The following is a 26,628-nucleotide window of genomic DNA, read 5'->3' as shown; positions in this document are numbered from 1 at the left end:
ATTATAATTTATTTGGGGATGAATTTTTCAAAGCACATTTTTTTTTTTCCTGAGGGAGATCTAAGCCCTTGAAGATTTTAGTTGAGGTGAACATTTTTCCTTTGTATTACCAGGTTGATACGCACTAACATAAGATCTGATTGCCTCTGAACATGTATTTTTACAAGATAAATTAAATGTGATCATTCTTCCTACTTGTTATAAAAATGGGCCTCATAGAGAACCAGGCCAATTTTTCAATAGCTAATATACATTAAGTCAATTCACCAAAACTCCGTTTGTCATTAGTTATTAATGAATAATTTGCTACTTTATGTAAAATTTTTCCTGGTATTCATTTCATCAGGTTTTCAGGTTTCCCTTCTCACTGACTCAGCATTAAGGTTTGAGTAAACATTCATCTGGCGTGTTTCACCATTTGTATCCTGACAACTAATTCAGGTCTTGTGTGTCCTGTCTCTCCACCACGTACTCCTACACCTGCCCTGCCATCGTCTCTAACTCTGGCTGCAGCAACTTGTCCTGTACCTGGTTTGAAATATTTATATTACACCAAGAAGTGAATTTTTCTATTGATGAACTGCCATTTCTGGGGACTGAAAATTGGATGAACAGGCCAATTAACTTGGGAAAACTGATTTTCAGGAAATTGATTGGGTATTCCCTAAAACTATCCCAAAAAAATCTAACAATAGCTTTTTTTTTTATTTTTGTACTGAGTGCTTCTTTTATGTTTGGCACTTATAAGTATCTCATTGGATTCTAACAGTAACTGGAAACTGAGAGTTAAAATGAATAATCTGCACAAGGTCACAGGATTATTAAGTAATAGAACAATGATTCAAATACAGTCTAATGGACTCTAATGTTGGTGTGCTTAATACTAAACTAAACCACAACCTGCAATAGTGATTGAAGTTAATATGATTAGTTACTTAAACACACATGCACACACATATACACACATATACACACATACAGACACACATATTTCCAACCGATTTCCTGATAGTAAGTTCTAAAAAAAGCCTCAAGTGGGATAAAGTACACATGTTTTTCACAACTTGAGAGCCCTAAAGCCTTAATGGATACTCAAATGAATAACATGTTTTCCATGAAGTAAGGGAAGGTGTCAAAATATGAGGTGTGATATTCTTGTGGATATTCTCTTAAAATTAGCTGGTTTCTTAAACTTTCTAAACAAGTTTAAATGGAGCAGAAAACATTCCCATCAAACCTGACTCAGAGAGGGTAATGGCTTTTATGCATGGAGACAGGAAGCAGGAATCCAAGCGTGTGCTACACCATCTTGAATGCCAATCTGGAAAGAGGAAGGGGGCCTCTTCTGCTCTCTGCACACAACGGTGGAACTGCAAAAGAGTTACTGGAGTGTCTGAAAGTTAGTTTTTCTTGGATTAGTCTCCATCCTGTTCTCTAGAGCTTGTTCTACAAATTTATATTTATTGACATCAGAAATGTCAGCATGGGGCTGGGGGGAGTACTTGAAAAGATGTGCAGAAGTTTGTTTCTGTCTCGACATCCCTACTGACAGTATAGGTCACCTTCAGTGCTCATCTGGGCCCAACATTAGCAGAAACACTAGCAAAATCACCTTTTTAATTGAGTTTCTTGGCCCTTTGCTGAGAATCTGCCCTGAGAGTCTGTGGTTACCAAGAGCGGGCTGAAGCAAGTCCTTCTAATATTTACCAAGTGCCTCCTGTTCATAAGCAAAGTGTACCAAGTATATTCCACTTCATTATTCTTAGCAGATTCTGCTTTGTAAATTTATAATAATTTGAAATGTGCCGAACCATAACTCATGGTGACTGTATCTTCATGTGTACCTGTCCCTGAGACCTCACAAAATTACTAAGGACATTATCTCAACTTTACAATGACTTTTGGGATTAAACTCACTAACAGTAGATAACCCTATCAGCCTTCAGTCTTACTAGATAACCAGATAACCTTATTATCAGTCTAGTTTCCCGAGGAAGCTAAAACTCACAGCCCCCCCCCCCCCCCGAGATGACATTTGTGAAAGGGTTGTGTGCAGGGCAAATGACAATTTATCTGGATCCCTGTGGACCTCAAACAGTCCAAAGTGATCTACATGTTAATGAGCAACCTTCTGAGAATTTCAGGTATTCAAGACAATCATGTTAGTGATTCTTCATCTTTCCAATTCCTGACACTTGGTGATGCTTCATAAGGATAAAAGCTCATTTTCAAAGACTTGAGAAGGTCATGGAAACTTATTTATGTCCTTTAGGTATAATGTCATGACAGGTTGCCACTTTACAAGAAGGAGAATTCTCCCATCATCTCGGCATAAGTGATACCCAGGGTCTTGAAGAAGGTGATGTGTACAGTTTGGGACTCCACTGTAGGTAAAAAAAGGAAGGAGTTTACATATGGGCAGAGAAGAAACATACCAACCATTGGGAATTGGAAATGCAGTCCTGCTTGGCAAAGATACAGGACAAAGTCATACAGGAAAGTCATCTTTACATTCCAGGTACATTTTCTCACATTTACACCTTTTCCTCTCACCATTCCATTTCCCGTGTTGCAAATGTACTGAGTTACAAACATCTGCACTGCATTTGCAGCTATTATCACTTTAAAAAGTGCCTAGATGCTGGGATAGTCGGGGCTATCTAAGGGAGCTGCTCATAAATTTTATGTTGTTACTGAGACACACAGGTTTAGGAACACTCTGCAGAGAGGTGCCAGGCAGGGGCTCACAGACTGGCACTGATTTAGAATCTTCCTGAACAATGCCCAGGACAATGAGATGGTGGCTTCTGTGTCAGGCTGCCCTTGAAAATCTCTTCTCATTGTTAGAAGAGAGTTACTCTTGGTCACAGTTTGGAATAAAGTGTCACTATATTATTTGATGTTAAAACTATAAAGTATCAGGCTGATTAATATCCCATAATTTCCAATATCACAGTATTTGCAACAGTTACATTAATACTCCATGTAATTATATTTTTCTTTCTCTTGGTTTTTTGACTAAAGAGGTTGAGAGATGATTGAATGATGCTCTTCAAACCTAAAAAAGACTAATGTCCTTATTTATATCTTTATGCTAAATCAGAATCAAAAATACAGAAGCTTACATAGGAGAATGTAGATTTCAGGTTAAAAATATGAAAAGCAGTTGTTTTCACATTAGGTGAATTAATATGCTATGGAAACTAATTTTCTCCATTTTCTTTTTTTTTACACTTTTTATTGACTCTTATTAGTTATACGTAACATCAGGATTTATTTTGACATAATTATAAAAGCATGAAATATAGTTTGTTCTAATTCAGTCCCCAGGACTTTCCCTTGTGTGTTTTACAAGAGAACTCTACACACACAGTGGGAACTCTTATTTGCTACAGAAGATAGAGTGAATTAGGGGGTTCATAATCATCAAAAACTGAGACCCCCTGACAGATCTGGAACAGCTGTTATATTCCCTGTGGGGTCTGGAACAGGGGACAAAATTATTGAATCCTTAATAAAGGAAAGAGAATATCTTATTCAAAGAAAATCTTTACTCTCATTTGTTCTTTGTTGGAGATACACACACACACACACACACAAACACACACATCCTTCATTTAGTTCAAGATTCAAAATAAAAATTAACATTAGAAAACTTAGAAGGCTTATCTTCCATGATAATATTAAAGTGAAAATATTTATGACTGAAATTTCAGTTTTAGTTACAAAACTGTTAAATAGGCTTGCCAATCTCCTCTTATGTATAGCTATTTTTATGTTGCTATTGATATGTATTTACACAGAATGTTAACATGGAAAATTACAGAAAATGTTTCATTTTAAGTATGTCAGATATGGATTTCAGGAACTTAGAGATAAAGGTATTTGCAGAAGGGATTTTTTTTCAGCTCTAAAATTTAAAAAAATGTGGGCCTGGATATAATACTTGGAATGTTCTTTCTTTTTTTTTTTTCAGTTAATCTTCATGGAAATCTGATGTGGCTCCAACTACAACCACAAATGTAAGGATGAGTATTATGAGACTCAGAGGGGTTAGGTGTGATTAATCCAAGGCCATACAGCTAGCAAGTATCCAAGACAGGATTCACACTACTGAATTCCTGATTTTAGGACCTGATTGTGTTCATTCACAATGCTGACCTATTTTCACAGATGAGATATTTCACTCATATAAGGTTAGGTGATTTGTAAACTTTTTACAGCACAACTAAAACTTAGATTTTCCTTTTCCAGAATCTGCAATCTACCCACTATCTCAATAGGGCCTAATTCACATTGCAAAATGTGAATTTTTGGAAATATTGCTTTTAAAGTGAGTTATATAACACAAAAAGTGTATTGACTCACAACTTTGAGAGATAAACGAAATGTGCAAATCTTGGTTTCAGTGTTGAATCAACATTGGATAATAAGCAAAACAAGAGGTTCGTGACCTGTGTATCACATATTTACAGTTAGAAAATAAGAGCGACTCCGAAAGAAAAGCAATGTATGTCGTAAATTTCATCATCATTCTCAAATCCAGGATACAGACTGATAGAATAGTATCCTCCAAGACTTAAGTTAAGTAGAATTCATCTTGAGGGGAAATTCCAATCTTCATATTCTATGGGTGAAAAATGTGAAATCATAACCTGATAAGGAAATCAATATAGTAGCCCCAAAATATCTTAGCCATAATTTATATTTTAAATAAACTCCAGATAAAATGAACAGGAAGACACACTATGGCATAAAATTCAGACCTAAGTCAGGTGACTTTTGCAGCAACCAATACACACAATCCTTTGATATGGCACAGAATTCATCTTAATTGATTTTAGCATTTCCCACTTGGTACAGGGATCATCACAGCTAACCTTTATCAGCCAAGTCCATTGTGGTTTCGTATCTATGAAGCACACTGCTTGGTTTAATTCTCCCCTTTTAAATAGTTTGCAGACTTGTCAGGAGAACTATAGGAAAACTTGGGTTCCCAGCTGCAGATAAACTCTTGATCTACATGCCCCAATCTCTCATGATTTATTAATGCAGTAAGGCCCTGAAAAGCCAAAATATAATTGATTTTCTTTGCTTTCAAGTAATTAGAAAACAGTAATCTCCAAATTATTGCTAAATCCAGAGTTACACCACAATGTTAGGTATAACCCTTTAACCCATCCTACAAAACTTGGATTAAAAAAAATTAATTTTTCAAACTTAGTATTTGGGAAAAAGTGCTAAAACATGATTAAGCTATTAAGAAAAAAGAGGAACCTGTACTGAAAATTCAAGAAATTATTTTATTTAATATGCATACTTAGTTTTGAATATCATAGAGTGAACCTAACATTTGTACAGAGCAAAATATAAATTTTTTTTCTGGCTTAAACACCCTTTTCTTAAATATCTGTGCTTCCATCACCTGAATGATGTCTATCGTAAATGACATTTCTGCTGTCAGAGTCACTGAGAGTTCTCTGCTACAAATACTTTACCTTTCTGAGAAAGTATGTCTTCTAAGTGTTATTGCAAAATTATAGTGGGTGTAGATATTTTTAGACTGAAGGTATAAAATGATCTTAGTCTTCATGTCAAATCAAAATAGTTACAAATTCCCAAATTCTTAGTGATTAGATGTCATTTCATTTGGAAATCAAAATGTACTGCTGGTCCTTCATAATTATTGATTGATAAATAAGTAAATGGTAAATCACAGGTGATTTTATGAGGGAAATAAGACATTGCTCAAAGGCAGAGATAGTGAGTTGTACCTGGGCTTACACACCATCCTCATTAATAGAACATTTGCATTGCTTCAGTTTGTGTCTGTGTACTTATGTGGGGCTAAGAGACGGGGGTCAGTGATTCCTGAAGCCTGTTTTCCAAGATGATGTTAAATATTAAAGATGACCAATTCTTACTTTGGATATATGCATTAATTTTAAAAATTAATCAACAATGTTATTATCATGTTAAAGCTTGCACTAATTCACGGATATCTTTGTTTAGGGTGAATCTAAGCAAGCAGCCTTTAAATTAATTCAAGAAAAAGTATTAGTAACTTAATAGATCATGCAAGCTATAGGAAAATTTATGAAGGTGCTATGATGATTAAAACTGAGAAAAATGGCTATGATTTTCTGCATTTCAAGATTCAGTTTAATTTGGCCCAGTGGCATAAATTGCTGGAAATGAACTATCTTCAATTATAAAAATGGAATAAGAGTATATTTGCCATTTTCTAATAAGATATGTTGCATTTTTTGTTGGTGAAATATAGAATCTTGTTTGGGCAATCTTACTATCCAATCGGCATTTGATGATAAGCTTTGAATAAATTTGCTACTATGGTTTGGATATGAGGTATCCCCTGAAAAGCTCATGTGTTCATACAGGACTGTTCAGAAGTGAAATGATTAGATTTTGAGAGCTGTAACCTCATCAATGGATTAAACCATTTGATAGATTAATAATTTGAATGGACTACTGGGTGTTAACTATAGGCAGGTGGAGCCTAGTTGGAGAAAATGGGTCACTACAGGCATGTCCTTGGAGTATATCTCGTCCCTGGCTCTCTCTTCTTTCTCTCTCTGTTTCCCAGTGGCCATGAACTGAGTATTTTTTCCTCCACACACCCGTCCACCATGATGTTCTGAATCACTTTAGGCCCAGAGAAGTGGAGTCAGCCAACCATGGACCATAAACCCAAATAAGTTTTATTTCTCTAAGCTGTCCCTGTCGCATATTTTGGTCACAGTGATGAAAAGCTAGCACAAAATAACTTTTTTTATTTGAAACCAGTTGCTTCCTCTTGATTTCTCCTTAAGAATTCTGTTTCTGCAGACCAATTTGAGGACTCTGTGATTTAGCATCTGTAGAACAGGTGGTAGCCCTAATAGTAAAGTACTAAAAGAAGGAACGGGGGGACTGGCAGAAAAGTTTCCCACATTGTTTACTGGGAGAACGTTTTGGAAGGTTTGTGAACGAAGAAATCTGTAGCAGCCACAAGGTAGAAGAGAAGAGAAGGGATGGAAAGTAAGGACAGTTTTGAGACGTATTACGATGTATAATGAATTACACCTCTTTCTTATTCTTCAGGAAATACAGTTCAATATTGAATTGGTTTTTAAGTTCTTTGGCTACTCTGAATAGTATGTTATGCAAAACCAGATGCAAGGGCAATGACACATAATGTCATAGAAACTTTAATGTCTGATTTGTTGGACTAGAAATGTGCTTTAGGTCTCCACCCCCAACATGTAAAATAATCTGGTTTTCCAAGTTAGGGATTATCCATCAAAGTGGACAACTTAAAATTAGTATAGGATTTTAAGATACAAGGAGGAAATATTTTTGAAATCTAGGAAGTTTGAAAAACATTAATGGATACAAGTTCTCAAAGCTATCCCTCTAATTTTTCGCATTCTGACTCCCTTTCTGCTTTCATTTCAGAGAAGCAGGTTATTTTAATTATGAAACAAGCAAAAGCATTTTAATGCTTAGAGGGAAATTCACCTTCTATAGCTAGAAACCCAAGTACATTTCTCAAAAATTCATCAATACATCAACAGTCAGGAAACTCAGTCAGACATTGTTATTAGTAATTGGTTGGCAAGTATTGATTGTTCAATTGTGTGGGGTTTTTTTTTCAGCTTTTATTTTATTCTTTTTGCCTCTGAGGAAATGGAGACGGTACCACACAATATGTAGAATTAGCTGAGCCTGAACTTTAAATAAAATTTTTAACTAAGGATCATTTTTCTTAGTTCTTCATCTTAATAATTAGCTTCATTTGAAAACTAGGGCTCTAATTTTGTTCACAGTACTACTACTGGGGTTGAATAAATTCACCTGCTAGACCAGTCAATTTGTTCCCATTTTGTTGTAATTGTTGTCTTAGCAACAGCTTCCTATTCCTTGAGACTTAGTGTGTGACCAAAGGAAGACACGTTTATAACCTGTATACTAAATCTTTTCCCTTTCTGAATTTTTCATGATACTTTATTCTCAACTATGCTAAAATGGGATTTTATTCAATATTTATAGTTTGGTTTCTGGCTAATACTAATAAATGTAGGAGTAAAGTTTAATTAAAATATCGCTTATTTATGCAACAAAACATATCCTTTTACTGTTCCAAGTCCATGTCAAAATCCAGAAACTATATGAATATTTCATTTTTAAAATTTTTACACCTTCCATCACCCATAATTATTAGTTAACAAGTTATTCTGCCTATTTACTATCTTATTTCCATGAAACAACCTTTTTTTAAAAAAATCTAATTAGATATTCTTCCTAATTCAAAAGAAAGAAATCATCCAAGAACTTTGGTCATACTTAAATATTTTAGTAGTTATGTGTGCACGTTGGTGTATTTGGAGACAATGCTGAACAACTGGAGGTTACTTCAAATTCCATAAATACTTGCCTATGAAGTTAGAATTCTATTCTGTAGGCCATGGAGTGCTGAAGTGTTAACCAGTGATATGATGGGTTCTTATTCTTTCTCAGCAGTATCAAAAGTGGAATAAGAAAGAACAGACATGCTGAGTTTCCCTGGCTTTAGCTGCCCATTTCCATTCATCATATTGGAGAGCTGCTTGGGTACCATCTTGTCTAGTTTTTAGATATAAACAGCAGGGAAGGCTCCTGTTGGGAATTTTGTAAGGTTTCATTGTTGATGATCCCATTCTGTCAGTTAAATGCTCTCTGGAAGGACACAGATGCCAGAAGAGTAAGGCTGGCATGGGGGCTTCTGTAGTACACTGAAGTCAGGATGAAAAGTCTGAGCCATTTCATATGCATAGTGGTTCCCAACCAAGATTCTAGGACAGCTCTGGCGTGTACAAGGTCCTGATCACACTTCTCATAGCATTGGTGATAGGAAAGATGGCACCACAGAGGACATTCCAGAGACAGCTGGTTTTTCTGCTGTCATTTCAGTACTAAGGAACCAAATTTTATAAATATCTCCAGAGCTCTGTTTTAATGGCATGTTTTCCCTCCAAATGCACTGTGTTTGGGGGAACAGAGACTGGGTGGAATGCAATCGTAGGCAAGTTGTACAAGGCAGACCTTGCAGATTCCCCACCACTGAAATTTCTGCTTAGGTTACACTCAAATCTCAACTCATTAACACAGGACTTGTTTCTATCTTGCTCTCTTGCCCATTTCTCCAGCTTCTCAGAACCTGAAGTCTACCATTACATTTAGCAGTTATCTCTGAAACTTCTAGTGCATCCATCTGGCCATCAAATCCATCAGCCCATTGATACACCTTCCTAGTGCCTGTTCTCCAAGTCCCTTGTTGACTTATCCCATGTGCTTCCGGGAAACTCACAAATTCTTCCTTACTAGACCTACAGGACTCTTATAATCATGCTACACATTCCTGTTCAGATCTTGTCTCATAGCTATGGCTGAAGCTTCTTCTAAACACAACTCTCTGCTTGGGTGTTGCATTGGGTCAGAGTCTCAGAATAACTTGGTTTGACATTTTTTTTTCCTGATTACTCCAGTCAAAATTCCTTAGGACTTTTGAATATAAAATAATGCCAACAGGCACATTATTTTATAAAATAAGGAAATTTTTTTATCATGTGATAAGTATTTCAATTTTATGGGAAGACATATTAGATAATGCTTTGCGTTGACAGAGCTTTATAGGATAAATTCTGACAGAATTTTATAAAATAAATATGATCTTTTTAAGAGACTAAAGAATCAGAAGAGTAGGGGCAAAGGAGATTCCACAAATTAGGAAGGAATAATGAAAAGAAATGAATGCATCTAAAGGGAAATATTTATCTTTCTGTGTGAAAGAATACTTTCCTTTTTCAAGATAACACTCTTTCACTTTTTACCAAAAACATTTGAATGTTTAGGAAACAGTTGCAATGAAAGGAAATAGTCATGGGAGATGGAGAAAACATTATGTCCAATTATTACTATTTCCTCAAACATTATTTCTTTATGATAAATACTTTCATAGTCATTTCTTTTGAAATGTACAGCACATTATTGTCATCTGTGGTGACTCTACTCATTAATAGCATGACAGAATATCTTTTCCCTATCCAACTATAACTTAGTACCCACCGATCATCATCTTTTCCCCAACCCCAATACCCCCCTCTCTGCTACTCACCCAGTCTCTGGAAACCACCAGTCTACTCTCAACTTCTACAAGATCAACGTTTTTTATATTCTACATAAGAGTGAGATCAGGAGCTGCTTGTCTTTCTGTGCTTGGATTATTTCACTTGATATAATGATCTCAAGTTCCACCCATGTCATTGCAAAGGAGAGGAATTCATTCTTTTTAATAGCCAAATAGTATTCCATTGTGTATATGTACCACCTTTTCTTTATCCACTCATCTGTTGATACACCCGTGGGTTATTTCCATTTCTTGGATATTGTGAATAATGCTACAATGAACATGGGACATACTGGACATACTGATTTCATTTCTAAAGATATAATTATTAATGTCTTTCATATTGAGATATATAACTCATTTTTTGTTTAAATTTTGGTCTTTATCAAGGGAGATGGAAGGATGGACAGAACTAAAGTTCTGTCTTTATCCCACTTCTCTATATTCCTTACTCTATAGGACTGCACTGTCATGTGTTGACAGATTCGTCAAAACATCAGATGACAATTCTCAAGGCAGTAAAGGTATTCTGCAGAGGTCAGAGGTTTTTGGTTACATCCAAAATTAGACAAAAGTAGTGTATCTAGTGCATCTCAGTAAATAACAAGATTTACATTAAAAAAAACCCAACAAACAAATAAACCAAGGCCCATGAAAGCAGATAAGATTGTAATTTTAAGAATTCATGCACACACCGGGGATGGCCTGCAGTCACTTGGGAGTAGATTGCATTAAGTCCATCTTTAACCAAGGCCCTACTATATTTTTTCTTTTTTCTACAAAATCTTGGTTCACTCTGGGAAGTGGGATTTTCCCATTATTTAAAGGATCTTGTGTTACTGTTGCTCATTGTACTCTGCTTTTAGACTGCAAAATACTGAGTGATACATCTGCCATCTTGAACCTGGATAGACATGGGCATGTGGCCACAGCTGAAAACCACACAATGTCTTGCAATAATCCAGCTGAGATCTGTGTTGTATGTAATTGTCCGGTCCCCATGTTGCCATGACAGCTTGTTTACTCAGAGGTGGCACGTGGCTGTGTGCTCGGGCTCCTCGGGTGCCAGATCTAATTGGAGCTGATGCGGGTAGCTTGATTCCCATCACACTCTATGGGAGTCGGCTCATCACGGCCACTTCATTTGTCTGATAGTGGCTCCTAGTGAATTTAAAAATTGATTCTGACAATTTGTTTTTTAACCTCAAGGCTACGTCCCAGTTACCTAGGTGAGTTTGACAATTTGATGTTTCTCTCCGTAATCAGAGATGGTTCAGGGCAGCTGGCCTCTGAGCCGTTGGCCCCTTGGAGAGAAGTCAGGGCGCTGTGTCATCCATTAGCAGGAGGGGAAGCTCCTGGCTGAGCAGAGGAAGGGGAAAGTCCAATTTCCTTTCTTTAGGTATAAGCAGACTTGAGTCATTTATTACCAGGGTGGTCTGAGAAGGCAGATGGAGAAAGACAGAGCTTTTGCCTCAGGGTTGAAACACATTAAAATAAATCCTACTGTAAAAGTGGTCGTGTTCAATGTAGATTTCCTCAACAGAGTTTTTATTTAGCCTAGTCTTTTGTTTGAATTGCTTCTCCCACTTGAAGAAAGTTCTGTTTTGCTAATCTGCAACTGGCCTTCGCCTAGCTGCTTTCTCATCACTTACACACGGTGTCTCTGTTTCTTCTTGCTTGACACTGTGTGTCTAATATTTCCTCTTGATTGCATGGAAAGATTCCTTTTCCTACTTGAAGTTTTCTGATGCCTTTATTGTTTTCAGGTTCCCTGACGTCTCTGACATATTAATTAGGATACCTCTGACTAAAAAAACAGAAACCTGCAACTCAAATTGGTTAAAACAACAAGGATACATTATGTGTATGTATGAATATGTCACAATGAATCCTGTTATTGTATATAACTGTAAAGCACCAATAAATTTTTTTAAAAAGATATTTATTTTCTCATATAACCGGAAGTTCAGGCCTTAGGCAAGTTACTATCTGGTCACTTTCATCATGGACTCAAATTTCTTGTTTTTCCCCTTTTGGCTACCTCAGCCTCAGAGTCATGATCAGCTTGGTTTCCTTGTGGTCACAGGACAGTCTCAAGGTATTTCTAATCTAAACATTGAGAAACAGACTGTCCAAAGGGAAAAGAAAAGGAAATAAGTTTATTTAGAAATATGGCAGGGCACGTCTCTCAGCAGACATTTCTTCAATATTTGAGGGCCTAAATTTAGATCATATGCCCCATCTTTCACCCACAAACAGCTAGTGAAATGGTTACTATAGACCAGTGACCCTCAAAGTGTGGTCAAGGGCTAGCAAGGTCAGAAGCACTGAGAACTAGTTATAAATGCAAATCTCAGGCTTTTTCACAAAAGGCCACAGGTTCAGAAAGAATGGGGGCCCCAGCAATATGGGTCTTAACAAACCCTCCAGTGATTTTTGATTCAAATTCAAGCTTGATTTTAACTAATCATCTTAAGTAGGATGGATTTAGGGAATCTACTAATATGACCTCTCTAAAATCTCTCACAGGAGAAGCAGGAATTGCTTAAGTCATAAAGTAGAGAGGTCTATTAAAAAAACCATAGTCCTCTAATGCAATGGGGCTGAGGACAAGAGAGCAAGCTTTGTTTGTGTCTTCTTTTAAGGTGCAAATGGGCCCAGGAGAAGCAGCACATTGTCTGTTGGATCCTACAGCATCACCAGACACCAACTATACCCTGCTTTCTAAATCACTGTGAATTATAAGAACCATTGTCAATAACTGACTTACAGATGATGAGGGTACCTGCTCACTACCTAAGAGTTCGCAGAGTTCCAGGTGCGGTGGTGCATGCCTATAATCCCAGTGGCTGTGGAGGCTGAGGCAGGAGGATCCCAAGTTCAAAGCCAGCCTCAGCAAAAGCGAGGCACTAAGCAACTCAGTGAGACCTTGTTGCTAAATAAAATACAAAATCCAATGGCTCAACGGCCAAGTACCCCTGAGTTCAATCTCTGGTACAAAAAAAAAAAAATTTCCAGAAAATTAACCTGAAATATTTGGAAATTAAAAGAAAACAAAATGATAATATTTTATTCTTCTGTAGTATACATGAGAGTTGGATATTGACGAACTGGAGCCCAGGGCAGTCAGAAGGACAGATCTACATGGCTAGGCAGGGGCAGATCTGGAGAAGCACTTCTTTTCTTCCAGGAAGGTCTTTTGTGTAGCAAGGAGAGACTCAAGGACACTTGACATTTAAAATAGCTCATGAATTAGACACAGTTGTCAAACAATTCAGGATCAACTGCCTAAGTAAACTACATAGCTAACTGTGACGGGGCCTTGGGAGTTCATACAGTTGGTTAAATATTATTTCTGGGTGTGTCTGTGAGAGTGATTCTGGAAGAGACTAGTATTTGAATTGCTGGACTCACACAGATGGCCTTCTCCAATGTGGCTGTATACCATCCAATCCCCTGAGGGCCTGAACCGAGGAGAGGTCTGCATTCAGGCACCAACCTTCTCCTGCCCTTGACTCTTGGTTCCCAGGTCTTCTGACTCAGACTGGAATCTACATCATCAGCTCTCTGGCTTTCAGATCTGTAAATTTCATGACCAGCTTCCTGGGTCTCCAAGTTTCAGATGGCGAATCAGGAGACTCCCCAGCCTCCATAATTGCATCCTATATACATGTATGTGTGTACACACACACAAATTTAAACCAGTATCTCCTACTGGTTCTGTTTAGCTGGGGTACCTTAATAATATGCTCTTTGGCACAAAACCCCAACAGAGTCTTGAAATAAGACTACCCATATTTGTCAGTCATCCAGTCAAGAAGTTAAAAAACACCTTAGATCACAACAATGATTAATTTTCCAAATGATCACATATTGTTATGGTGTGAATGTTTTTATGCCCCCCAAAAGTCATCTGTTGAAATCCTAACCCATATGGTGATGAAATTAGGAGGCCGCATCTTTGGAAAGAAATTTGGTCATCAGGATGGGCCCTCGTGAATGGATTAGTGCCTCAATATAAGAGGTCCCAGAGAGCTCCCCTGTTCCTCCCATCATTTGGGAACACAGCAAGAAGACTACATCTGTGAACCAGCAAGCAGGTTCTTACCAGATACAGAATCTGCTGATCTTGGACTCCTCAGCCTCCAGAACCATGAGAAATAAATTTCTAATGTTTATAAACCAACTAGTTTATGGCATCTTTGTTATAGCAGCCCAAACAGACTAAGACATAATCCTTGCTGGTTTCATAAATCAATCTAAGGTACTTAAATTTAGCGGGGTGCCATGGTAACCACCTGTAATCTCAGCAACTCTGGATAATGAGGTAGGAAGATTGCAAATTTGAGGCCAGCCTGGGAAACTCAATGAGACCCTGTCTCAAATTTAAAAATAAAAAACCAAAGGACTGGGGATAAAGTTCAGTGTGAAAGCACCCCTGGGTTCAATCCTCAGTAACAATATAGGCAAACAAATAAATAAATGGTAGGGGTGAACAAAATATGAACATGTTAACCTAAATGGTACTTCTGCTGTCTGCCCTAGATATGGTTTATATAAATACTGCAGAGCATGTAAAAAGATAAACCAACATCTTGCAAGCTCACTTTGTGAACTAAAGTTTGAAATAACTGAAATTCTGTGTTATAATAGCCTATGTAATGCACTAGATGATCTTTTGTGTTTTGAGCATTATTACCCAATTATCATGATTGAATCCTATAAGTGAAAGAGACTTCAAGTCACATCTAAGTGTCCCCTTCTATCCCCAAACAGGATTATTCTTTATCCTGAAGAGATGGTCTGTCCTATTTTTAAATGCGTCTGAGAATTCAACAACCTTCCTCAACACATTTCAATACTTCACTGTTTAATTACATTCAGCTAAGAGATTTTTCCTTATATCTAATCAAGCTCTTTCAGACCTTACTTTTAAAAATATAACAGCTGTCTCGAGATATAATTCACATACCATGCAACTCATCTATTAAGCTTTTGAGAAACCATCAGACTGTTTTACAAAGTGGCTTGAGTTATTTTCCAATTCTACCACTATTATACCAGAGTTCCAATTTCTCCACATTTTTGCCAGTACTTGTCTGTTTTCTTGTGTAGTTGTCATTATGGGTATGAAGCGATAAGTCATTGAGACTTGATTGGCATTTTCCTGACGACGAGCAATTTTAGTCTTTTTATGTGCTTACTGGTCATTTGTATTGCTTTTTGGGGGAATGTCTATTCAGATTCTTTGCTTGTTTTTTAACTGGGTTGCTTGGATTTTCCATTATTGACTTGCAAGTGTTCTTTATATATTCTAGATACAAGTCTGTAATTGAGTATATCATTTGTAAACAGTTTTCCTCATACTTTGAGTTATCTTTTTCTTTTGATGAGACAGTCCTATGAACCAAAAAGTGAAATCTGATGAAGTCTGTTTTATCTAATTTTTCTTTTATTGTTTGTGTTTTTGGTGTCAGAGTTATGGAACAATTACCTACTTTGAGTCACAAAGATATATGTCTATGTTTTCAAGGGTTTTATAGTTGTAGTTTTTACATTATGTCTTTGATCCATTTCTAGGTTCTTAGTTATGCCATGAGGTAAGGGCCCAAATTCATTCTTTTTTAAAAATATTTTTTAGTTGTAGATGAATATAATACCTTTATTTCATTTATTTATTTTTTTTATGTGGTGCTGAGGATGGAACCCAGAGCCTCACATATGCTAGGCAAGCACTCTACCACTGAGCCCCAGCCCCAGCCCCAGCCCCCAAATTCATTCTTTTGCATGTGGTTATCTGTTTGTTTCCATATCATTTATTGAAAATATTATTCTTTCCTTATTGAATTCTCACAGCAATCTTGTTAGAAATCAATTGACCATAAACATGAGGATTTATTTGGGGGGCACTTGATTCTAATCTGTGGATTTATATATCTCTTCAAGAATATCATCACACTATCTTGATTACCGTGGTTTTAAAATAAGCTTTGAAATTGTAAGTGTGATTCCTTCAAGACTGATCATCTTTCTCAATGCTATTTTAGTTATTTTGATTCCCTCCTGGTATTTTCATATAAATTTTTAAATTTGGTTTGTCAATATTGGCTAAAAAGAGTAAGCTTTTAAATTAAATAATTTGTGTGTGTGTGTGTGTGTGTGTGTGTGTGTGTGTGTGTGAGAGATACTGGGGATAGAACCCAGGAGTGCTTAACCACTGAGCTATTACCCGAGTCCTTATTTTTTATTTTGAAACAGGACCTTGCTAAGTTGCTGGTACTGGCCTCAAACTTGAAATTTACATGCTTCAATGTCACTGGGATTACAGGCATGTGTCACTTGTACCCAAATAAAAGGAAACTTTTTTTGTTTGTTTTTTAAACAGGTAGTTCCTATTTAATAATAGGAGTTGTGTTGAATTTGCTTACTAGTGTGGAGTGTTATTGCCATTTTGACATTAACTCTTCTATTCCTTTATCACTGGCTATCTCTGCATTTATTTAGGTTTTCTTTAATGTTTTACAGTTTTAAAATAAGTTTAGTACTTCTTTTCAATATTTTGAATTACGTATTTTATTCTTTTTAATGCTACTGTAAATGAGATTACTTTCCCAATTCTGCTTCATAGTGTTCATGGGTAGTATATGGAAACAGAAATATTTTGTAATGATGATATCCTGCCACTTTCCTAAAGTCACTTATTAATTCTAATTTTTTTGGTGAATTCTTCTACTTACAGGACTATATGGTTTGAAAATAGAGATGATTTTCTCTACTTTAATATTCATATTTCATACTATAGTTATAAAGACTGTTTTTATTTATTCCTTTATTTTTGATTGATAAATAATAGTTTTATACATTTATAGATCACAATGTGATGTTTTGGTCTATGTGTACATTGCAGAAAATTCAATTGCACTAATTAACATAATGACACCCCACTAGTTTGTTATTCTTTTTTGAGCTGAAAATGTTAAAAATCTATTCTTTTAGCAATTTTGCGATATACATTATTATCAACTGTGGCCACTGTTCAGTGCAACAGATTATCAAGACTTATCCTCTCCAGTCTCACTGAAACTTTGTGGTCTTTGATCAATGTCTTCCCTTTCCCCATCCCTCCCACTAGTCTCTGGTAACTATGTGTCTACTCTTTGTTTCTGTAAGAAGACTCTTTAAAAGGATGAAAAATGGGGACAATACTTAAATAATATGCAAAAAACCCTTGCTATATTTAAATTACTTAGATATTACAATAGGAAAATTTATACATGCCCTGTATCATCAGGTCTTGTGCCAGGTGGTTCTTATATTATTTTTTAAAAATTAATAAACAAATAATTTTTAAATTAATTTAATAAATACATTTATTATTTTCTGACATCAGGGATTGAACACAGGGGTGCTTAACCACTGAGCCACAACCCCAGCCCTTTTATTAAAATTTAAAATTTTTTTTTATTGGTTGTTCAAAACATTACAAAGCTCTTGACATATCATATTTCATACATTAGATTCAAGCGGGTTATGAACTCCCATTTTTACCCCAAATACAGATTGCAGAATCACATCAGTTACACATTCACATTTTTACATAATGCCCTATTAGTAACTGTTGTATTCTGCTACCTTTCCTATCCTCTACTATCCCCCCTCCCCTCCCCTCCCATCTTCTCTCTCTACCCCATCTACTGTAATTCCTTTCTCTCCTTGTTTATTTTCCCATTCCCCTCACAACCTCTTATATGTAATTTTGTATAACAATGAGGTTCTCCCTCCATTACCATGCAATTTCCCTTTTCTCTCCCTTTCCCTCCCACCTCATGTATCTGTTTAATGTTAATCTTTTCTTCCTGCTCTTCCTCCCTGCTCTGTTCTTAGTTGCTCTCATTATATCAAAGAAGACATTTGGTATTTGTTTTTTAGGGATTGGCTAGCTTCACTAAGCATAATTTGCTCTAGTGCCATCCATTTCCCTGCAAATTCCATGATTTTGTCATTTTTTAGTGCTGCGTAATACAGAATCTCTCTCAGTTGCCTAGAGCCTCGCTAAATTGCACAGGCTGGCTTTGAACTTGTGATCTTCCTGCCTCAGCCTCCTCAGTGGCTGGGATTTCAGGCTTGAGCTACCCTGCCCCGCAATAAATTTATTTTTTTTTAAGAGCATTTCTTGGTTCACAGCAAAATTGAGCGGTAAGTGCAGAGAGTTCCCATACACCCTGGCCATTTGAATAGGTGTGTAGAGGTATCTCGCTTGTTTTAATTTTGTTGTTTAAATTGTTTTCATTTACAATTCCTTAATGACAGATGATGTTATGCATCTTTTCATATGCTTACTTGAACCTGTATATCTTCTTTGATGAATTGTATACTTTCTTTGATGAAAAAAAATTGGCTGTTCATTTTCTTATTGTTGACTTTCAAGAATTCTTTGCATATTTTGGATAATGACATTTTATGAGATGTGTTTTTTTTTTTAATGTTTTCTCCCCATTCCTGGCTTGTCTTTTCATTCCTTTGACATTGTCTTTCAGGTAGTTTTTAATTACAATGAGTCCAGATTATCCATTATTTCTTCTTCATACATTCTTTAATAAGTTTACAACAGCCTTGGAAATACATACAAATAACCCATTTTATAGTTGAGAAAACTGAGGTTCAGAGAGCTCAAACTCAGGGAATTAGAAATCTACAGACTGAGTAGGGCTCTGAAACCAGGCTATTTAACCAAAGTGTCAGATTTAAGCTCAACAAAATACTTCAAAAAGAGATTTTAATAAAAAGAAAATAATATCAATGATCCTTTCCTCTGCAGTTGGCTCAGGAGAATGCATCCCACAGCGTCCCCTGAGGCCTCTGTGGTCATGTCCACCTATATATCTGGTTCCCAGTCACTCACTGCTGTTATGAAACATCATCCCTACCACCAGACACTAAGTGGCTTCCCTCAGCCTGATTCTTCCCATGTCCCCCTCAGTCCTGTCAGAATGGCCACTATTCCACCCACTTGCCCTTCTCTCTCCTACCCACTCCACCCAAACCAAAATCTCCTGGATAAAAAATAATATAGTCTTCAAATGTTATGAAACTGTTCAAGATTTCTATTTAACAGTCAGTGACATCTACAGCGATATATTTTAGGCATTTAAGTTGATAGGCATTGCTTTTAATTTATTCTGTTTTTTTTTTTTCCTTTGCAGAATCAAAAACTATGTCTGCTCTCAAATATTTTCACATCTTCACAGATCCTTGAAAAGACCATCCACTCTGGGCATGGGGTGGGCTACATTTGCGACTGGAAAAAGTCACCCAACCTTTTTATATCTCCCCTTCAACCAGTGTTTTTTAAATGATTAGCTTACCAACCCAACTACTCTCACCTCTTCACTTCAGTTAATAATGTGCATCCATAACCTCATAGAGTTAATGTGACTGGATGGAAATGCCAAGGACTTCTGTTTTCTGTGAAGTCATTCATTCAGCCATCTTAGAGAGAGGGGTAAGATCTGCTGGACTTCTGGAAGTTCATGCACAGCTTAACAGCTTATATGCCTCAGCATATAGGACATGGAGACCTGAGTTTGAGGTCTACTGGTTAGAAGATAGTAAAAGTCTTTTTTCAGTTGTAGCACTTTGTGGAAAAAAAAATACACCCAAGAACACTATTGCTGCTTCACTGTAATTAGCTCTTGTTTCTCTGGCTAATGGCCTGATTACTTGCCCTTTTCTAATGGGGTCTCTAGCTATTTTCACAGTTTAAGATTCTGTTTGTTTATGTTTGCAGGTGATAATTGCCTTCTTGCCAGTGGTTTTAAATTTTTTTTTTTCCTATTTGTTAAGACCTTTTCAAGTTTCTCCTAGGCTTTCTTCCACTTCTTTCTTTTTACGTGGTTTAGATTCCATTTAGGGAGATGTTACCGTAAGTACTGATTCTATTCTAGGTATCAGTGCTTTCTTAAAGTACTCTGTTTTCATTCAGTCATCAGAGAAGAATCAGATAGCTGGTGCGTGTCATGTTCCCTGATAACCAATGTTTTTAAATGACTGACTTACCAAATCAATGGCATTTACCTTCTCACCTTCTCATTATGTGTCAAGCATTGCACAATATGCTAAGAACATAACAGTGAATAATCAAATACAGTCACTGCATTAATCAGCTTTCTGTTGCTGCAACAAAATATCTGAGAAAATCTACTATAAGGAGGAAAAGTTTATTTGGGCTCACAGCTTTAGAGGGTTCAGTGTATGGTTGCTTGGCCCTGTTGCCTTTAGGCCTGTGGTGAGGCAGTATATTATGGTAGGAGCATGTGGCAGAGAAGGCTGCTCATCTCATGTTGGTTGAGAACAGAAGGAGAGAGGAAGAGAGAGAGAGAGAGAGAGAGAGAGAGAGAGAGAGAGAGAGACACCAGGTCTCCATATCCCCCTCTACGGCATATGACCAATGACCTAACTTCCTCCCATTAGGCTCCACCTCCAAAAGGTTTCCTCACTTCCCAATAGCACCATGGGCAGGTGACCAAGTGTTTAACACATGGGCCTTTGAGGGACTTTTCAGTACCAAACTATAACAGTCACTAGTTTGGTTTAATTTAATGTGGGAGATCAATATGGTCTAGATGATTAGTCACAAAAGTAAATTAATAATTGCAAATTATGATAACTGCTATGAAAGAAAGGCAGAAGGCCTAGAGAGTATATCCATGGATCTAACAGGTAGATAGATTAGGGGGCCTTCCAAGGATGTGCTGTTAGGGAGTGTGAGAGCTAAAGGTAAGCAGGAGTTAGGTGAGATAAAGGGAAAAACAATTGCAAGAAGAAGAAATAGTACCTAAAATGACACAGAGGCTTTGTTCTAAGTTTCACATTTCACACTAGTAAAAATATTTTTTAAACAGATATAAAACATATTTTTCCAGTCCTGTTAGAGGAAGCAGCTGGACATCTTTTAGTTGCCTATTATTAAGAGTAATTTTTGATAGCGGCAGAGAAAGCAGTGATTAAAGGAGACATCAGAACATGCTATCACTTAACCTCTTTCCAGAATGTTCTCCTTCTGATAAAACAGTACCAGAATTTCCTGACCAGGTTGCCACAAATTAGGTTGTTTCTATTGGGCATGGTGGCATAAGCCTATATAGTTCTAGCCACTTGGGATTGAGTCCAAGGGTTTGAGCCCAGCCTGGGCAAAACAGCAATACCAGCTTCAAAAAAAGTATTCTTGTCTTTACTATTGCTTATCCCATAACTGAAACCCTCTGGTCTTCTGTCATCCCACCTTCCTCTTGTTCTTGAGATCAGTGGATCTGAAGACAGTTCTTCATCAGAATAACTTTGGTCATCTTATAAACTGTAGGATACTAATTCCAGAATTATTGAACTGGAATACTCCAGTTCAATATTCAAAAATTAAAAAAAAAGTCTCAGGTTATTATGGTCTGAAAAAAAGCCTGTGAAGTCCTACTCCACTATTAACTGTGGGCCCTTCAGCAAGTTGCTTACCCTCCCTGTGTCTCCGTTTCCTCAAATGTAAAATAGGAATCTTACTAGTATTTACCTTATGGGGTTGTAATCAGCATAAAAAGAGATAGACAATCCTGATTTCTGTCAGGCATTTGGACAGGAAACACAACCCTTCAAGGAAATAGTAAGTCTAGGAACTTTGGAAACTCAGGCTTGTCCCAAGGATAGGAGGGTTTCCAGTGAGTCTTCTCTGGTTCTGACTTATGAGGTCACTTTGTGAGCTCTCCACCCCTGCAGAGTTGAATGTGGTATTGTGGACATCAATTTAAATCCTGTCTCCATGCCTGATTTTAGAGTACTGTATCTTCTCCCCTTGATTGGCATGCGGCTGTTAATCCACAAACCATAATTTCCTGGCATGGGGAAAGCTCTGTAGCTCAGAATGGCCCATCCAAATATTTATTTCCATGAGTACAGCAACTCCTATGTAGCTTTAACAGAAGACCCCAGCAGGATGATTCAGAGTCCATTCTCAATGATTGATATGGGCACTGGGGGGAGAAAGGGTCTCTTCTTTGCAATTGCTATCAATAAAGATGATAAAAAAGCCTGGAATTTCTCATGGGTATCTTCTCTGTTAAACATGGTAGTTTACTGAGGATTACAGTGAACAGAAAAACTCAGGCCAAGAAGAGGAGCCAGAAAGGAGAGAGTCCTGATGATAAAATGATTAGAACAACAAATTGAGTGATTCCTGAAACCACTGTGGACTTCCCAGGGGCTATTCTGAAAATCCTCTTATTGAATGTACCTTTCTCCTTCCTACCTTCCTTCTTTCCTTCCATCCATTTATCTACTTATCTATTGATTTACCATACTTGAAAATAAGATTTCTATCTCTTAAAATCCAGTGCTGTGTATAAATACATTTGGGTGTTTTTCTCACAAATATGATCAATATAGTTTATTCCAGGGTGCCATGAAGCTGGGTTGGAAGCCCTAGGAGAGAAGCTGAGACTCTCACCCTCTAATTACCAGGAAAAAGAAGAGAAGTGTAGATGAGAGAGGGAGGCAGCAATGACCCTGTGTGAGCCCTCTGTATTGTAATAACAAAAGAACAAATGCATCCATGCATTTCAAATAAATGAATTAGAGAAACTTACCATAAAAGGTTTTAAAAAATGATTTCCTATTTGAACTGCTCATAACTGTTGCTAGTGCTCAGATATGATCCTAGATACACGTGGGCATGTTCCTTCCATTAAATGGACAACCTTAATATAAATGCCGGTCCTACAACTTCAGTAAGAGCTTTTGTCTTATATTAAAGCTTTTTACAATATTGTGTTTCATTGTGAGTAGAACTCTATTCAAAGTCACACTGAATACAAACTGCAATCGGGTTACAAACAGCATTAAAAATTAATGAAAAATCAGCCTTGTAGATGCAAAGCAACAATACAAAATTGTGGAATGGAAAAATAAAGTAATTATGCTATGCTAGCCTTGGTTAAGACTTGGGCAATTATTCTGTATTTGAAATTTAGATCTCCCCCTCCCCCATATAATTATCCATTAGACTTACTAACACATTTTTCATGTCAAACTAGCAAGAACTCCAAAATGGAGAGGTGGGACTGGCAGAGAGAGTAAAGGGAATAAAGGTAAGTTTGATACACAGGGAAGCAAAAGAATATAGGAAAACATCAGCTTTTATTGTACAATCTATCACTAAAAATGTGCAGGCATGTCTAGGCTATCTTTATTTTGTTATAATACAAAGAAATAGATATGAACCCAATACATCTCCAGTTTGACTCCTGAAATAAAAAAAAAAAAATCTGAGAGAAGAGTTGGGAGTGGAAAGATCAGCATGTTAGAGCTGGAAGGAAATGTGAACAACTCCTGTGATAACTTCCTTATGTTAAAGGTCAGGAGACAGATCCAGTGGGTCAAGGGTCTTGGTCAAGGTAACTGGGTTACTTAGTGGGAGTTCCTTGGAGCTGATCAACTGTTTATTTCCTTCTTTTAAATAGACATCTACTGGGAATAGTATACAGATAAGGCAGAGTTCTTGCATTGGATATTTTCTGAGAATAGACACACATTAGACATGTTCCCAGAATTCTCAACACCACAGCCGGGTGCAGTGGCGCATGCCTATAATCCCAGCAGCTCAGGAGGCTGAGGCATGAGGATCTCAAGTTCAAAGACAGTCTCAGAAAAAGCGAGGTGCTAAGCAACTCAGTGAGACCCTGTCTCTAAATAAAATACAAAATAGGGCTGGGGATGTGGCTCAGTGGTCAAGTGCCCCTGGGTTTAATCCCCAGTACCCCCCCCCCCCAAAAAAAAATTCCCAGCTCTGGGATTCTGCTGGGGCCAAGTATCGGTTCCCATTATGCATTCTGTAATTGGGGAATGACCACAGATGGCCTTGTAGAACACTGGCCACTGGGCCTGAGCTGAAACCCCATTGATCACTGACCTTCACAAGTCCTGCTGGTGCTTTGACACATGGAGCTGAAGACAGAGTCTCAGAATCAAGGTCCTGCTAACCTTCCCTTGTTTCTTCCTAAAGGGCAGGAAGGGTTCTGCATTAGAAGTTCCCTTGTCTGATTAAGAAAATGTCTTCCAAAAGAGATGAAATTGCCTTAAACTCCTTCCCTAGGATGATCTCATCAAATAATGGCTGTTTTCTGGAGGGTGGTTCTGAGAGGTCAACCGGGAGACTTGGTATGAAGATACCCTTTTTCCCAATGCAGTTGACCAACACGGTTGTGTTGGTGTCCTTTCCTTAACTGTCACTACCTTCCCCACTTCCCTTTCTTCTATGAAAAAGAGAGTCAAATTTCAAACACTCAACTCCTTCTTTGATTTTGTAGGTTGTATGCAAGCTGTTTTGTTTTTCTCTTGCTAACCTATTTTTTTATTTTAGGGATGTTGGCCTTGATCCTTTATGATGGGTGAGAAAACCATCACCCCCCTTTTCCACCCTATTGTCCCTTCTCTGTCAGTGATGAAGAAATGAAGTCTCCTGAAACGAGTGTCAATTCAGAGCCAGTACCCAGTAATGTCTCTAAATCTGCTTACTTCCTTTTCCCCAGGGATCCATGGCCCTGGCAAAAGCTCATAATAAATATTCAGTAGTATTTTAGTGATGCTATTGGAATTGTATAGATTTTAAGAATAAATAAAAAGTTTGCATTTGTAGGGGGAAAAAAAAGTAGCTCCTAAGACCATAAAGATAGATTTCATTCCATGGATTGAGTTAAATTCTACAGGAACAGAACAAAAAGAAGGGAGAAGTCTGGGGAAAGCTACTAGGCAATGGGGAGGAATGTCAAAAAGAAGGGAAGATTTATTCATTTACCCAGGACACCTTATTAGTTCTCAGAGCTGCTGGGGAGCCACTTGCTCCAAAGCAGGCATAAATATTGCAGCCATTGAAGAGACCATTTTTATATGTTGACATCAAGAATGTGGTTTGCTAAGATCTGAGGAGACAGCCAGAGTCTAGTGATGAGCCTGCTCTTCAAATGCCACCATCTCCTAAAACCTAGGCTCTTTGACACTTCTGATCAGGCAGAGGAAATACTACCCTGTCACATTTTCACAAACCCCCTCTGTTGGGAGTTCTTGTACCTCTCTGCAGTCCTTGGCCATCAATGCTTCTCATAAATATTCAGAGAACACAAATGCGGGCAGATATATGCTCTTATAAAGTCATAGGAGCCTTACAAGGGAGCTCTCACTTCAGGAAAAGCAACACGATTGTTGGAAGTTAATAGAATGATTCACACGGTAGTGTTACTCATTGTACACATACAAGAAATGTAACCATGCAAAAGGTCCCCAAAGTCAAAACTGAATAAATGAATATTTAAGAATTCCAGATGCTAAAAATACACCTGAGATCTCATTTTCTTCTTCATCAGAAATTGCTTCAGGGAAGATGCCTCTCTGCCTTCTGGAATCCAACATCAGCCAAGTGAACTTGGCATCTTGGCAGAAATCAAGGATAACCTGACTCTTGCCAATTGTAAACAGAGAAGAGGAAATTTAAATATAAGAGATACAGAGGGAAAAATCTGCCTACCTGTTGCTCCAAACTAAGCAAGACTTATGCTATTTAAATTTCAATGATGGTATTGGAATTCATTCAGATTTTTTGTTCAAATGCATGCCCACCATTTCAAGCTCAGTCTAGTGGATGTAAAACACTTCCAGAGGACAGAATTAAAATCTATTAAAATTTCCCATTACGACTAGATTTCATTTAAAGTATAGTACAATTTCTCCATCAATTCAATTCTGAATTGCTTATAACTTCACATTTTTTTTCCAAAACTGTAGCACCATGCTTTTTGGAGATGAGATTTAGGGTTGCAGTTATGTATTTTTCCTTAGCTTTTTAAAGGTTATCAGACATACAACCTTATATTCATAGCAAACCAGGAATCTCTACCTAATTTTCTTCAGTGGTTCAGTGAACGGACTTCTGACTTCTGTTGATTATTGAATTGCTTCAGGGATGGATCTAAAATGCAAGCACTGACCCTTACAGGTCAATCATAAAATTCTGAGTCCAAAATTCTGAGGCAGTTTCAGTATTTACAATATATTTCTGGCAGCGTGATAATAAGCAGACTGACCGTTTTATGGATTTGTCTCTCTCCTGCGCAAACTTAAAAGAAGCCTTAGTCAAGCTTACGTTGGTTTATTGAGCGCATGAAAGCTGGATGCTACTCTTGTTTTCTCCTGTTACTAGATATTTTTGGCTTTAAACATCTGATGAGTTTTTTCAAATTGATAATTTTTCTTAGTGATATTATATATGTCTCTCTTAGCTAACTATTATGCGATGGGTCATGTAGAAACCAATGAGAATATTTTATACTAAAAATTATTTGTTTTTAACCATGTTTCATATTACAAGAAGTGCAAACTTATGTGATCCCAATTCATACAAATTAACCATTCACAATAAATTGATTATG

General features: G+C 37.1%; 1 protein-coding gene across 10 annotated transcripts in view; it reads right to left on the bottom strand.

Annotated features, from left to right (window-relative positions):
- Positions 1–26,628, bottom strand: part of Chst9 (carbohydrate sulfotransferase 9) — a 268,994-nt gene that overhangs the window by 196,275 nt on the left and 46,091 nt on the right. The window contains exon 2 of one of the 10 annotated variants that reach the window (XM_058578256.1): positions 24,117–24,203. The exons of 8 other annotated variants lie outside the window; for them this stretch is intronic. In XM_058578256.1, coding sequence (XP_058434239.1) covers positions 24,117–24,147 — 31 coding nt within the window. In that variant the 5' untranslated portion in view covers positions 24,148–24,203. Of the gene's footprint in view, positions 1–24,116; positions 24,204–26,628 lie in introns of those variants that run through there. One more of the 10 variants, XM_058578257.1, reaches the window with a different exon arrangement.

This window comes from Marmota monax, unplaced genomic scaffold (assembly GCF_021218885.2).
Source record: "Marmota monax isolate L192 unplaced genomic scaffold, Marmota_monax_Labrador192_F-V1.1 WCK01_AAM20220418_F8-fsc00126, whole genome shotgun sequence".
Taxonomy (NCBI): domain Eukaryota; kingdom Metazoa; phylum Chordata; class Mammalia; order Rodentia; family Sciuridae; genus Marmota; species Marmota monax.
The sequence above is the reverse complement of the archived record's forward strand: the minus strand, read 5'-3'. Positions and strand labels throughout refer to the sequence as shown.